The 15,448-nt window shown below is 35.4% G+C and overlaps 1 protein-coding gene across 3 annotated transcripts in view; it reads right to left on the bottom strand.

Moving 5' to 3' along the window:
* PTPRM (protein tyrosine phosphatase receptor type M) overlaps positions 1-15,448 on the bottom strand; it is a 617,272-nt gene that overhangs the window by 252,851 nt on the left and 348,973 nt on the right. For all 3 annotated transcript variants that reach the window (XM_081149146.1, XM_081149148.1, XM_081149147.1), the window contains exons 8-9: positions 8,011-8,319; positions 3,589-3,698 (exon numbers count right to left, since the gene is read on the bottom strand). In XM_081149146.1, coding sequence (XP_081005272.1) covers positions 3,589-3,698; positions 8,011-8,319 — 419 coding nt within the window. The remainder of the gene's footprint in view (positions 1-3,588; positions 3,699-8,010; positions 8,320-15,448) is intronic.

The following is a 15,448-nucleotide window of genomic DNA, read 5'->3' as shown; positions in this document are numbered from 1 at the left end:
CCTGGAACACAATAAGGTTATCCCTGTCCTGTTTTCTCTACTTAATCAGATTTATTCAATCCATTCAAATGTTGATTAATTGAACAAACACTCTGTGACCAATGTGCTCAGCAGGTATACACAAGCCCTGCCTTCAGGTGATTAAGAATCTGGACTGGGGCGGCTGGAGCTGGGTAGAGAGACACTAAGTAAATTAATGATTTTAAAACACAAGGTTCTGTAGAAGAAACAGGGTGCTAAGATAAAGAATATTGGGGGGGGATAGTAGAGAGGTATTACTTTTTGTAGTTTCATTACCCAGGGTCAACTGTAGTCTGAAAACATTAAATGGAAAAATCCAGAAATAAAGAATTCATAAGTTTTAAATTGCATGCTCTTCCAAGGAGTGTGATGCAATATACACACCGATCCGCTCCATCCCACCTGGGGACATGAATCATCCCTTGTGCAGGGTCTCCATCCTGTGTACACTTCCTGCCTGCTAGTCACTTAGCCATCACGGTTATCAGATCCACTGTCCTAGTATTACAGTGCCTGCACTCAAGTGACCCTGACTTTATTTAATAAAGCACAAGAGTAGTGATGCTGGCAATTCAGATATGCCAAAGAGAAGCTGGGAAGTGCTTCCTTTATGTGAAAAGGCGTGTGAATAGGAAAAAACATAGTATGTATAGGGTTTGGTACCATCCATGGTTTCAGGCATCTACGGAGGGTCCTGGAACTAATCCCCTGTGGATACAAAGGGACGACTGCTAAGTTTTTGGGGAGTCAAAAGTTATAGGTGGATTTTCTATTGCATTGGGGTTGGCACCTCAACCTTCATGTTGTTCAAGGTTCAACTACATTACAATAATGTCTCCTCTATTTTCCTCTATGTTCTTACTATTTAATGTTGATATTTAGATCATGAATCTATTTAGTATTTATTTTTATATGATGTGAGGTGGGGGTCTTATAAGGCATATTATTCTTGTAATAAAATGCTGAGTTTGCTAACATTTATTAAATTTTATCCATCTGTATTCATAAATGAACTTGCACTACAATTTCTACCTTGTATAATTTTGCAAGGACATGCATCTAGTTATTAACAATAGATACCTCTGAAAAGTGAAATTGGGAAGCAAAGATATTTTATTTTGAATACTTCTGTACTTAAAATATCCTTTCAGAGAGTAATATTATAATTACAATTTCATAAAAAGTTTTTTATAGCTATTGAAGAAGAATGTAATTATCAATCCAGGTTTAGGAAGATGCCTGATAAAATTAAGTGGCTGATTGGTACATAAGGTATGAGAAGGGTTGGAGCCAGAACAAAGGCATGGAGAAGGGAAGGGAAAGGAAAGGCTAGTATGAGAGGCTGAAGATGGACATCAGGGGAACATAAAGGAGGGGGCAAAGGATGACAGCGGAAGAATGCTTTAACGCTGTCAATTGTCATAACTCCTGGCAAAATATGTACAATGACATTAATGGTTGGTGTATATCTTTCATAAGAGGTAAATAAAGAGAACTTGAGAATAACCTGAACTTATAGCATATTCATTTATAACACCTACACCATTCAATGTTTTTCTTTTCTCCTTCGAAAACTATCCAAGTGTGCTTCCTGCCTATGAAACACCTGTATAGTTTATTGCTAAGCTTTTTTTCCCAGCTATGATAATTTAGCTCTTCTTCCAGTTTTTACCTATGCTCAAATGTGTTTCTATGACAGGATACACTGTCCCTAAGGCCCCTGCTTCCCTTTGGGCAATGGTTCTACTTCCTTAGCATGATGTCTGTCCCGGAGACTGTTGTCCTCCAGAGAGGGGACCTAGTCTGGTGTGACATCAAGCCTTGGCTCCAGAAGGAAGCTCTATTGTTGACTCCGGCACAGGTTGGGTGAGTCACAGTGTGCAGTGTTCTTAGTTAAAGAAGAGCTCCCTCCTGAGACCCCATCTAAGGAACCTAGAACTCCCTCCTTCCTACTTCTAGAAAACATGGACAAAAGAGAGAGAAAGATTTGGTAGTCGGAAAACTTATATTTAATTACTTAAGCCTGGTTCACACATTTGCCATTTTCTCTTTGGTATCTAGAAAAATGAACCAACCTGCTTTATTTGCCTACATCTGATTTTTAAAACTCTGATTTATGACACATTCACACATCCCCATTGTAGTAGCATTTATTTAGATCAGTGTTCAACTGGGAGATTCTGGCTGCTGAAGCCAGAGAGATTAATGGGTCTTCTTGTGAATTATTATTACTATTGTTTCCATGTTAAAGTTACTTTATTACACAAAGATATATGTTCAGTGGGATCAGTCTGTCTAGATACCAACATGTGAACCTTAGGACAGATAGACTTATTTCTTGGAACTTCAGTCAATTTCAAAGACTGTATCTTTTCTGGTAAAAAAAAAAAAAAAAATCCTGTTATTCTTGATGGCAAGAATCTCCCCAACTGAGACTTGAAAATGGTCATGGGCCAAAAATATTCATTGAAATACTCCCTTCACTGAGAACAAAAGCATGAACTTGTTTGATTTAATTATAAAACTTCACTCTATAGAAGCTAAGCCATGATTTTCATAATACTGGGCTCTTTTACAATGAAGCAGCCAATGAACAGCATCAATAACTTAACATAATAGTCATTTTCTTTTATCTCTTATCTTACTTTGTTTAGCTTTCAATTAACAAAATTTTTTTTTTTTTTTTTTTGCATTTCAATACCAATTTTCAAAAGGTATAAGGAAACATCAGTTGAGGCTAGTTGGGTCATGAAAGGGTTTAGCAGTGATTACTGTCTGACAGCTAATCTGTTCAGGCTTTTGTCGGTAGTTCTGAAAGGTATTCAAGCAGAGATGCCATAGGAGGAACTGTCGAGGTTTTTAGAAGCCTAACAACATATAATTTTGTTGAATTTGCATTCAAATAAATGCTAGCTTAAAAAATGCACCTGCTTGTTTCTATGACAATAGGCATCGTAAAAGGATGCTCATACAGATGTGATGACTGTCACCCCATTACTGCCATTATTTTCCTCCTTGAACAATTCATCAAATTCTTCTGTTATCTATTATTCAACCATTTGATATGCCTCAGTAGACAAAAGTATGTCACAGAAAGTCTAATGTATTTTTGTTACTACTAAAAAACCAAAAGACAGTATTCTATTGTTACTTCTGAGACAACATCTATTGACTTTGCTAATTGGATAATCAGCATTCTATAATTCAGTAGTAAAATATTTTATAGTAAGCAAAAATAGAATTCTGTGGTTGCTTCCTAATTCAATGTATACTTCAAAATACTTATTGTTTTTAATAAAGTTGATTCAAAAATATATTATCTAGCATCTTTACGTATAATATATAATTTGTAAACATCCAAATCATTATAAATATGCATTTAAAATATATATAATTCAAAAACTCATTTTTACATTTTTTGCTTCTATACAGTATAACCATTTTAACTACTCAAAGAATTAACTTCTTAAAAGATATTATGTCATTATGCATTTTTAAATGCTAGATAGCCTAGCTATCATAGAAATTATAATAAAAAATAAAATTACTAACAAATGTATATACTACCTCATATAAAGTGATGACACCATATGTTTGAATTGGTTCTCGCCACTGAAGAAATATCTTCTCTTCAAACGTACTTCCTTGAATGGATTCAGTAGGAACAGCACCTGGCACTAGAAAGGGGGAATAGTAATAAATATTTAAGTAACAAATCCCTCCAAAAAAGATTTTTCTATACTTGATAGGTTTTTAACTCTCTATTGAGGCACATGATTTTAATAATCCATAGATACACTGAATTTTCTTTTAAAATTCTGAAATTCAAAACCATTGTGACTACACTGTCCTTATAAAGAAAAAAATTCCCTCATTTTCTAAAGTTTGAACCAATTAGATAAAACTCAGTAATAATCTTTTAAATAAACTTTTTCATTCTTCAAAAATAAATAAAGAAGTCTATAGAGCAATGAAATTCCCACACATTGTTTGTTAGAGTGTAAACTGGTACAGCCATTTTACAAAATAATGGCTGTATTTAAGCAGAGTTAAGGAGGCATGTATTATAAGACATAATAACCCAACCTCCAGGTACATTCCCTACTAATATTCTTGTACATACGTATCAGGAGACATGCACTAGGATGTCAACATAGCAGCATTTAAAAATAAAACTAATAAAATTGAAATAAACCAAATAGCTTAATCAATTGTTTTATAGTCACACAGTAAAACACAAAAATGATTGAAAATAAATGAGTGATACACAACATCTTGGGTGAATTTTATAATCATAACACTGAGTGACAAAAGCAAGTCAAAGAAGACTATATATGAACTACTGTACTTATACTTAATATATCTATTAAAATATATACTAAATAGGAGTTTTTAAAAGATGTAATATAGATGAAATAATATATTTAAAAAATTACTTTATTTATTAATAATATAAGAGATTTGAGAAAGTTTGATGTCATTCTTTTAAACCTAAAATATATAACACCTTTTGATTAATTTGTAAAAAATACTAATAGATATAAGGAAAGATAGAAATTTACTTGACAATTTTCTATAGAATAACATTAATATTATTTAAAAAGTATTGATTTTCTCATTTTCATTTAAATTCAGTTTTTGAGTATGCTACATATTATACACAACTCAGTGTATAAGTATGTCTATCCTATTTATAAATCAGTATATCAAAACTACTTACAAATGTACATATATTTGGGGATCACAATAAAAAGTTTTTGTGCTGGTATGATTAATCAAAAAGTGGTTGAAGAGGACTCACACTTCTGAATTTCAAAACTTACTATAAAGCTACAGTATCAAGACATTGTGGTATTGGCATAAGGATTGACATATAAATCAGTGGAACAGAATTGAAGGTACAGAAATAAATCCCCACATTGGTAGTCAATTGATTTTTATCAAGGGTGCCAGAAAAACTCAATGAGGAGAGAATAATTTTTTCAACAAGTGGTGTTTAACAACTGGATATCTACATGCAGAAGAATAATGTTGGATTCCTACCTCACACCATATATAAAAAGTATATAAAAATAAATTAAAGAGCTAAATGTAAGAGCTAAAACTGAAAATCTCTCAGAAGAAAACATAGGAATAAATCTTTGTGACCTTGGTTTGTTAGGGAGAATATGGTGCCTCATAGGAACTTAGGTGTAGTACCTGTTTTAGAAGTTCTAGGAATTCAGGATTTGGGATATTTAGTCTTAAAATCTAAGCTTGTGGAATTGAGCTGTATTCTGTCTAGTGATACTTTAAAAATTAATAAAAGATAAATTTATTCCACACACTTTCTCATGAAATAAACAACGTTTCAATAAAAATACTATACTATAATAAAACTCACAATGTTCAATGGTAGTGACCCCCCCATTCTTTTTTCTTCAAATTCAGTATTGTTTGACAATTATTTTATTTCTGTCTTTCTTTTCTCTGTCTTTTTTGAAGTATTTTTGTTTTGGCTGTTGTTAGGAAATATAATTTGAAATTAAAAATTTTCTCATTAACTGGATGTCAGTGTGCTATAATGACAATAAATTTTTATTTGGAAGTAATGCATGCCCCAACTTCAGGGACTTAAAAGATCATTTAGACAAGCAAAAAATAAGTTCTTCTATTTCTAACTCATGTCTGTTCTCAATTTGAAACCCAAAAGTGTTGAATGGTGTCATGCTTCAGAAAGACACATCTGCTTATCTCTAGAAATGACTTCATTTATATCCCTCTCTCATTGATTAAAACATTACTGTTAATTAAAACATAAATTAAATGATTATCAACAAAATTTATTGTTTTATTTAAAAACTAATAAAATACTTTGAGTGTTTATTACCTACTCAATGTCATGCATGTTGCTGTAGAAGAAAAACAGATGGCTTCTTTTTGCAAGTCGTTTATAGTTGAGAAAAAAATTACATATAACACAAGAACAAGGGAGGGTCACAATGAGTTGCTTTGAATTGTCACAATAATAATAATTGTGCTCACCTACTGAAGGCCCCTCTCTGGCAGCTACAAATAGCTGTCTATGTGAATTTCTTCTAACCCTAATATGCCTGATTATTGTTATTCTCAACCTCCCAGATGAGGAAATTAAGGTTCAGAGATTTACAGATCCAATCAAATGCAAATTAGGTCAGAAGAATGAGAGGAAAGTGGAGTGGGGAAGTTGGAGACAGTTTTATGAAGGACCTGATACTTGAGAACTTTGGAGGGTAGTGGAGGAGATGGAATTGAGAGGCCGCCAGGTAGAAAGGCAGGTGGTGGATGACAACAGGAGATGAGGAAGAGCTCAGAATATAAGAAGTGTGGCATGAAGGACCAATACTGATGTGACAGTTTTGAAGAATGAATGGCAGTGGAGAAAGTTAGAAGTTCTAGAGTATAAGTCAAGGATACAGAAGGCCTTGAAAGTCAAGACTTGGATAGAGTCACTGAAGGTTCTTGTGGAGAGAGTGACATGATGCAAATATATTTCAAAGATTAGTGAGTAGGGGGAGCATTAGAATGGGAAAAAGCTGGAGCCACCACAAAGAAAGGGTAGAAACTGTTGCAGAAATTTCAGTATAAAATAATGAGGAGCTGAATATAGGTCATAAAAATTGAGAGAAAAGAGAAATGTAATGTCATGGAGATAGAAACAACAGGAGTTAGGACCAAATTAAACATTTAAACAGGGGAGAAAAGGTTGAGAGATGACCTGTTGGCAATGCTAAGAGCATTCTTATTTCCTGGGAGATGAGGAAGAGTTGGAAGAAATAGAAATAGGGCTTCTGGTCGCAGCCCTGACTGACTGACTACTATAAAACTAATACTCCTAACAAAATTCATTGTAATAAAACAACTATTTGACAGCAACCAACTATTTTCAGTATGGAAGGACTTTAAAGGCGCTACAAAATAAAAGAGAAGGATGTGGGGTGAGCACCTCATTTACTCTGGATGTTTCCACGTTTTTCTTCTACAGCAATATGCACAGTATTGTGTAGATAAATACTTAGAGTACTTTGTTAGCTCTTTAAGTGAAATAATCAAGTGTTATAAATATTTGTTATAATCAACGATCAAAGATCATAATCAACTATGTGAAGAAACAAAAAAGTAAACATTTTTTTTTTTCCAAGAATAAGGAAGTATATTCATTTAATGAACTTCCCAAGTTCTTTTGAGACTTATTCTGATGCCTGACAAATGAGTTGGAGGTCAAATATATGAAATACTACCACTGTATCTTACGTGCTTTATGAACATGTGATTGTACCCAACAGTCCCCTGTATAACCAGTGTAAAAGCACATTTATATCCTTGCTATGAAATTCAAGGTGTAATTTTACTATTTTAAATTGTTTCAGAGATTAATTGCAATATGTATTTACTTTTACTGATGAGTTTCTGGTAGTATGGGTAGTATATTTGTTAAATTCTTGTTTATTAAGGTAATATCCAATTGCAACATTGTTCCTATGGGAAAGTACAATCTATTTCATGACCGCAGACCCAATGAGGTCATTTCTCAGCACTCCACTGAAAAGTAAGGGCAGCCCCTATTTTTGTCTAAATTTTTATCTGAACTATGAAAAATGTTTCAGAATGCCTTTTAAATATATTTAAATAAGCACTTCATATAAATAATCTAGTACCCAAAATAACTCTTCAGTCCAACATGATAATAAAACTTGAATGAAGAACTATTTAGAATAATATAGAATTATTATACATAGAAAAGTGAATATGTGATGCATAAAGAATTAAAATAAACTTCTACATCTTTATTCCCTGTACCCTTTTAATCAGTACTTAAGTACACAGAAGCACAGATACCTGTTTATATTTCATTATTCAACACAGTTAAGCAGTTCTTCCTTCTATTTTCATTTTAAAGATCTCAAAGAAACAAAAGCTGCTTTTTTGAAAGGATATAGATTTCAGGTAAACATCTTTAAAAGTACTCACGGTCTTCATCCGTCTGTACTATGAGCTCCTGACTTTCCTTCCTGCCCTCGGGATTCATGAGGATGAGTTTCACACTGACGTTGGTGTAGGGCGAGAGGTTAGTGATGGTGTGCTGCGGGTGCGAATTGTCCGTGTCCCAGCTCACTTCCTCCCGCACCTGTTCCTGTCCTCCAACTTGGTAGCAGTAGTGGACTGTGAGATTGTAACTATGGCAACGAGTCACATTATATCCAAATGGCTCCCAGCGGATGGTGATTTGTCGAGATTTGACTTCCACTACTTCCAGTTTTCTTGGGCCTCTCATGGGATCTATTTAGAAAAGAAAAGAAGGAAAAAGGAAACATGAGAGAAATGAATTTTAAAAGCTCTGGTGAAGCCCAGACGTTACAGATAGTCCTACTTGTCCTCAATATGTGGTCTCCCCTTCTTCTGGAATAATAAAATCCTCATCTTATCAGGGCCCAAGGCCACCCAGAATAAACGCTAAATAAAATGTCCAGCCTCTTCTGCAGCGGATGTGGCCACGTGCCTACGCTCTGGTGAAGGAAGAGAAGTCAAGAAGAGTTTCTGGGAGGCGTCCTTATAAAGAAGGGGCTCCCCCTCCTTGTTCTGTCTTCCTTCTTATTAGCTGGACTGAGGACAGGGTATTTGTTGCTCGTGCGGCCACGATGAAGCATGAGGTTCTTACACATCAAGAAGTCAGAGCACCGACGAAGCACCGAGTCACCACACCAGCTCTGAACCGCCCACTTCCAAGTTTCTCAGTAGAGAGAAGTAAAATTCTTTCATTTAAGAGTCTTTTCCTCTGGGTCTCTGATATAAGAAACCAATCTTTTTTTAAAAAAAAAATTAAATTTATTGGGGTGACACTGGTTAATAAAATTATACAGGTTTCAAGTGTACAATTCTATGATATATCATCTGTATACCGCATTGTGTGCCCACCACCCAAAGTCAAATCTTTCATCACCAAGTATTTGACCCTTTTTACCCTTTACTGCTCCCCCCACCCTTTCCTCTGGTAACCACCCTACTGTTATCTGTGTCTATACATTTTTGTTTGTTTCTTTTTCTTATTTGTTCATTTGTTGCTATTAATTTATAATTATATAGTTGGGAAGCATAAAAGTAAAAGCTTGAGAATTTACCATGAAATAATATGATGATGAAAGAGTATAAGCTTCTGAGCAGAACTCCAGGTCTTTTGAGTTTTGATTTGTACACAGTTCCATGCAATCAGTGCTCATGTATTTCTTTCCTATCCCTCACAAAGTCTTAGTATTATGCCTTAGCCTGAGCTCCAGATAGAGTTTCAAGCTTAGAAATCTAAATGACATGCAGGGCATATAAGCACTTTGAATGGTTTAAAAGAAAAAATATATACAGAGAAAGCTTAAACCTGTTTATGAAATGATGATGAAAATAGAATAATATATAATATTTATTGAGCGCCATATGCTATAGATTTTTCTAAAAAATTTACTTTTCATGGTTTGGGGAGAACCTAATCTAAAATGATCTGCGTTGGTATGTTCATAAATGCATTTGATCCATATATTTTGATTTTTATTTTCCTGAATTGTAGTCATCATATATGAATTTAAAGTGATCTACAACTGGTAAGAGAAAATAAGCATGAGAACTTGAGAAATAACAACTACCATTCACTGTGTGTGCACTTATGAAGTGTGAGTCCCTTTATATATATTCTCTGTTCTTCAAAAAATCCTGTGGATTAAGTACTATTTTCCCCAATACACAGATTAAAAAAAAACCTATGGCCAACGTCAGGTCAATAGCTTGACCAGGACTGAGATTTTTGACTACAGCACCAGAATTCATATCTGTCTGACAACTAAACGTATGCTACTTTGACTCTACTGCGGAGTTTCTATCAAAAATGAAGAAAGTAAGACAAAAAGAAGTTAGGATGTTAAAGATACCAAAAACATGACCAAAATAAGTAAAATACAATAAATATCCCATTTATTTAATCTTAGAACAAAAATGCTGAAAAGAATCCTCTCCCTTCTCCTAATTCCAGAGAAGAGGACTCCCAGGCCATGTTCCCCAGCTCAGCTTTCCCAGAAAACCCTACCAATCTATACTTTGCAGCAACTGGAAATTTGCCTGGACGATTACTGATTTCCATTTGTGTATACAATCCGCATTATCTCATCACTTAGAACCTAGAGAGAACTTCGAACCACCCCTTCCTTGTGACCTCCAACAAATGAAAACATTCAAAATGAAATAATGATTTGGTTTTATATACACTAGTTGGGATTAATCACCCAGATATATGAAAAAACTGTAAAATGAAGTTAATGGTTATTCATGCTACTCCATCCTGTAATAACTGGAGAAATCAAGGATGAGTGAGATGAAAACACCCCCAGAGAAAATTGAGTGGCATTCTCGTGGAATAGTCCTTATTACAAAATTAATATTTTATACATAAGTTACTAATGATAGAGAAAATATCACAAATAAGCTATTTAAAAATAACAATGTTTTTTTTCCAGTCTAGAAACTTTTCACACTATAAAGGAAATGTCTAATTTTATATAATGCTTCATTAGTTGAATGTTTACAAAAACTTAATAAGCTCCAGATCCCTTATACATAAACAGATTAACATGCATCTCTCTGCCCCTTTCCTTATTAATCACAGTCTCCACGAGGACTGTTCTTAAGCATTTTCCCAAGGTTTTCATCCATTTTATTGACTAATAAAATGACTAAATGCTTCAAATACCAGTTTAAACAAAACAATGCAGTTCTAACTTAATTTCAACAGAAAACTACTTTCCACTGTATAAATAGGCCTGTATCATTTCAGTATTCCTTAGCCAAGAGGATACACACATGAATTAAGCCCTAGGATTAAAAAACCAAAGGTTCTATCTATCTACTGGCCGTTTTCTTGAAAACCATACTCTCTTCCTCTCTGTTACTACCTCTTGGAATTCCATCATGGTAAAATTATGTCTGAAATTTCCCATAAATTTGTCAAGTGTAATAGCTAAACCTAGCACAAAACAACCAGCTCTGTGACCAAGGCTCCAGGGTCCCTACTGTCATGAGTGTTGAGTAAGAGGTTTGAGAAAGAGGCCGTATGTCTGCGGTCTTGCATATAGACCTCCTATTAGGTCAGCATCAGCAGGGCAGGGCCCACTCACACAGAGAGGGACGGGATAAATGCTACTTTGACTCACATTCATAAACACTCCTCCCAGGAGTCAAAAGCTTAAGAGAGAAGTTGAATCAATACCATCACATGGATGAAACAGTCCGCCTTAGACGCACAGCTGTCATTCTTCTTGCCAGGGCCCACAGGCCTGAATTAAGCGAGCTGCGAAAATGACGTCTGGTAACGTCAAGTGCTACCAAGCACCTGGGATAACATCCTCCTGGGACGCCAGCACGGAACGGCTAAGGCCCGTGACTAAGGGAGTCTGGCAAGCCTTTCAGCTCACCCTTGGCACTGCCTGATTTCATTGCTTCTTTTTCCCGTTTCTTCCGCCACCCTACAGAACTGAGCTCTGATGCAGCGGTGGTTTATAGCGGTCACATCTTAAGCTAGTGCTTCATAGGGCCTGTCCCTTCCGTGTTTCCGCCGGAGCCGTTTCTACTAGTGTGCTGCTGAGTGTGAACGCGGCCTTCCACGGGGACCTTTACCCCAGTGAGTTACACTGATGATCACTAAGACTTAAGAGATGTATCATATTGCAGGAAATGAATGGCAACTTCATGATCAGAAATGTGTAATTTTAGTAGGCTGATTACAACTCATACTGCATTTCTGGGAGAATACACACTGCCACATTTGGCATCCTATTACTACCATTCTTTGCGTGCAAAATAAGTCTCTTGAAGATAGATAACAGGGTAATAAATTATATTCATGGGACCACTACTTGCAGAATATTTGCTTCTCTTTTGTCATAATCCTAAAGATGCTAAAAGGACGTGGAGTCTATTCCAAGGCCCCGTCTCTTCACACTCACACCCTGGGCGCACACTGAAATGGGCACAGTGACAGGCCCCGCTGGCATGAATCATGAGGCCACCCACCCTAACCTGGGCCTGCTGACTTAGGATAAAGGACCAGAAAATCCTCTCGAAGGAGTACAATGGCTGTCATGCTGCAGCTTCGTCCGGGAGTTCTCACCAATTCCCCTGCTGGCCGGCAGCATTTTTCATTCTGTTCTCTTTCTGCCAGTTTGAGGTTTCAAGCTCAGAAATCTGACAGTTGCAGTCCTGACCCCAGGGAACCAGCAAGCCCAGTTCTAGCCTCCAGCACTTTAGCATCCTATTTAATCAGTGATCCCGGCTCTATCTACACTCACTCCCGTTTTTCTATGAATCAGGGACGAAACTGACTGATAGGATCAATTTCCATTGCAGGTTCAATTCACAGCTCATTTCTCCGGAACTCTGCACTCTTACCTTCTATTACTACTGGAGTGCTTTTTCAGAAACTCAATTTCGGAACTTGTAAGAGATATTTGGGTGTAATTTTAGGATCCTGTCATTAATAATCAAAAACACAGATTGCAACCAAGGTTCCCACTAACAGGTTTCTCTTTTGCCCTTCTTCGTGAATTATCTGGAGGTCTATTACAATAGAAGGGATAACCAGCAGAGTGACACGGTGAACCCCCTTTGGCACCTGCAGCTACTGTATTTCTGCCTTGCCAGTTACACAAAAGAAGGTGACAAAATAATAAAATAATAGCTTTATTAACTTTACTATTCAGTTAAATCAAAGCAAATACCTGATTAACAAATATTGTATTGGCCTACCCAGTCATTCATTATTCCTAAGTAGCAAGAAGTTAAATTCCATGTAGATGATGGCACTATTTTTAAGTGAAATAGCTATAGTTTTTAATAGTCAATGTTTTCCAGGGTTTAAAAAATGCCTTTTGTCAGTGAAGTTGAAAATTCTGAAATATAACAATTCTTAATTTATGCTAGTCTATGGGCATCTATTTTCCTGTGCTGTAATTGAATAAACGAAAACTTATTATAAGAATTATATGAATTTGAATAGTCCCTTCCACCAAAATATTTTTCACAGATATTACATTAATAGTTTTTACATTGTATCATAATTAGAATCAAGAAACGTACTTGAAAAGTCTGTTTTTCTTAACTATATGACATAATCCTATATCAAAGAATAATTTCTTCCTAAACAACAAACTGAATTTCAAAAGTAGTACTAATTTTAAATATGAAAAACCAGTCTTACTGAATAAGTGAATGATAGTGCAGCAATGCCAAGCCTTATAGAGAATCAAACACTCTACTTTATTTCTTGATTTAGGAGGGACATATTCTTCGCAATGTTTTTCATGTGCTCCAAGTGCTGGTTTGAACTTGTTCTAAATCAGAAAGATAAGTAACCTACTACTCCATGTTGCTGGGAAATGGACTATCCACATATCAGGTATATTGATTGTTTTAATTTTGATCACAGTAGAAAGCTGAAATTCCTATTCACATTTTATGGGAAACGTAAAGGATTCTCTTACGTAACAAAATGACTGAGACACACACTGGTGAGCACTCAGACCCTCTCAGGCAAGAGGCTGAGACTGCTCACTCTCCACACCTGAGCGATGAGTGAGGCCCTGGAGGAAGCATTCTTCAGTGGGGTCAGGTGACCCTGAAACAGCAGTGTGTACAAAAGCTGTGTTTAATTCAGTTCGTACACTGAAAAAATAAAAGGCCTGGCCGGTGTTGCTCAGTGGCTGAGAGTCGACCTATGATCCAGGAGACTACAGTTCGATTCTCGGTCAGGGCACCTGTCTGGGTTGTGGGGGCTCGATCCCCGGTGAGGGCTGTTCTGGAGGCAGCCGATCAGTGACTCTCTCATCATTGATGCTTCTTTCTCTCTCTCCCTCTCCCTTCCTCTCTCTGAAATCAATACAGACATATAAAAAAATAAAGTAAAATAATACATTTTAGGCCTCAGGGTAGTCACCAAGGTGCCTGGTTTCAGGATAATTTCACCATGTCTTTCAGGATGATTTTTAAAAAGAATCCTTACTAAAGAGTTTGTTGAATGGCAGTTGGAAAAAAAAAAAGGCAGTAAAAATTTTACTACTGACACCTTCTGAAATAAAGAAATATGAGCATTGATAAGGTACCCAATGGCGATAATATTCGTCAGACTGTATTTTGCCTGAATTGGTTAACTGTACAAAGTAAGGCTAGGAGTCCCATAATTGTTAAAGGACATTATTCTGTTGAGCATGAAGTATTCTTTTTTGTTGGTTTTAATATAAGGTTTTTGAAATTTTAAGTAATACAACTTTAAAACACATTGAAAAGTACAAAATCAATCAATCACTGTTGTGCCTACTAATATCAAATGTTAACATTTTGTGTTTTGCTTCAGATCACTTTTTATTAAAGAAATAAAATATTACTGATATAAATCCTTTCCACATTCCTGCGGGCTATCCCAAGGTTATTCTGTATCATTCCCAGACATGTTTTTGTACTTTTATTACATATATCTGGGATGGTTAAAAATTTAGGTAAATGCTACCATTCTTTGCAACTTGAGGTTTCATTCAACATCAGACAAGCTGAAACATATAGATCTAGTGTAGATGTAAGAGATAGATCATATAGATCATTTTAACTCGTGTACAGAATGCCATTAATACACGAACCATGGTTTACTTACTCACTGTACTACTGAGGACCAGACAGGGCTAGTCTACTTTTTCTCTATTACAAGCAGTGTACAATGAGCCTCCTTGTATATATGTCTTCTTGGCCACCGTTTCCCTTGGGTAAACACAAAAATAAGACTGTTGCTTTTTACAGTTTGCACATCTTTAAGTGTTCTAGACAATATTAAATTGCTCTCAAAAACGAAAACAATGTTCAGATGTTCCTTTTTCCCCAAAGACATTTTTATTTCAAGGCTCTAAGCTAATGCCAGTTTCTGAGGATAGATCTTAAATTTTGGTACTGGCTCCAGTAAAATCTAAATAAACAGATTCTGCATCACTTATCTGACACAACTTTTGAAATAAAAATATATACTACATACAGAACTATTTCTTTCCTCAGCTATAGCAACTCTGTTTAACAAGTGTTTATGTCAAGACTCTCTGCTAATAGCCACTCATCGTGTCATATCACTATGTGTTTTGTATCAAAGCAAAATAAAATAAATTCACTTATCAAGAAGAATTAAATAAATCAAGAAACTGATGGGCAATATATTTATGTCTCTAAAATAATCATTAAGATTTCTGATTACAAAAAAATAGCATACATGTCATTTACCATGAAGGACTCTCCACTTCAAATGGATAATATAATTATTTTAATATGAATAATATAATTATTTTATTGCACAAGATGGGATATCTTCTTAGCGGCACCTGACACCATATTTCTTGTCTAA

This window comes from Miniopterus schreibersii (genome assembly GCF_964146895.1).
Source record: "Miniopterus schreibersii genome assembly, chromosome: 10".
NCBI lineage: Eukaryota > Metazoa > Chordata > Mammalia > Chiroptera > Miniopteridae > Miniopterus > Miniopterus schreibersii.
This window is presented reverse-complemented; position numbering and strand designations above follow the sequence as displayed.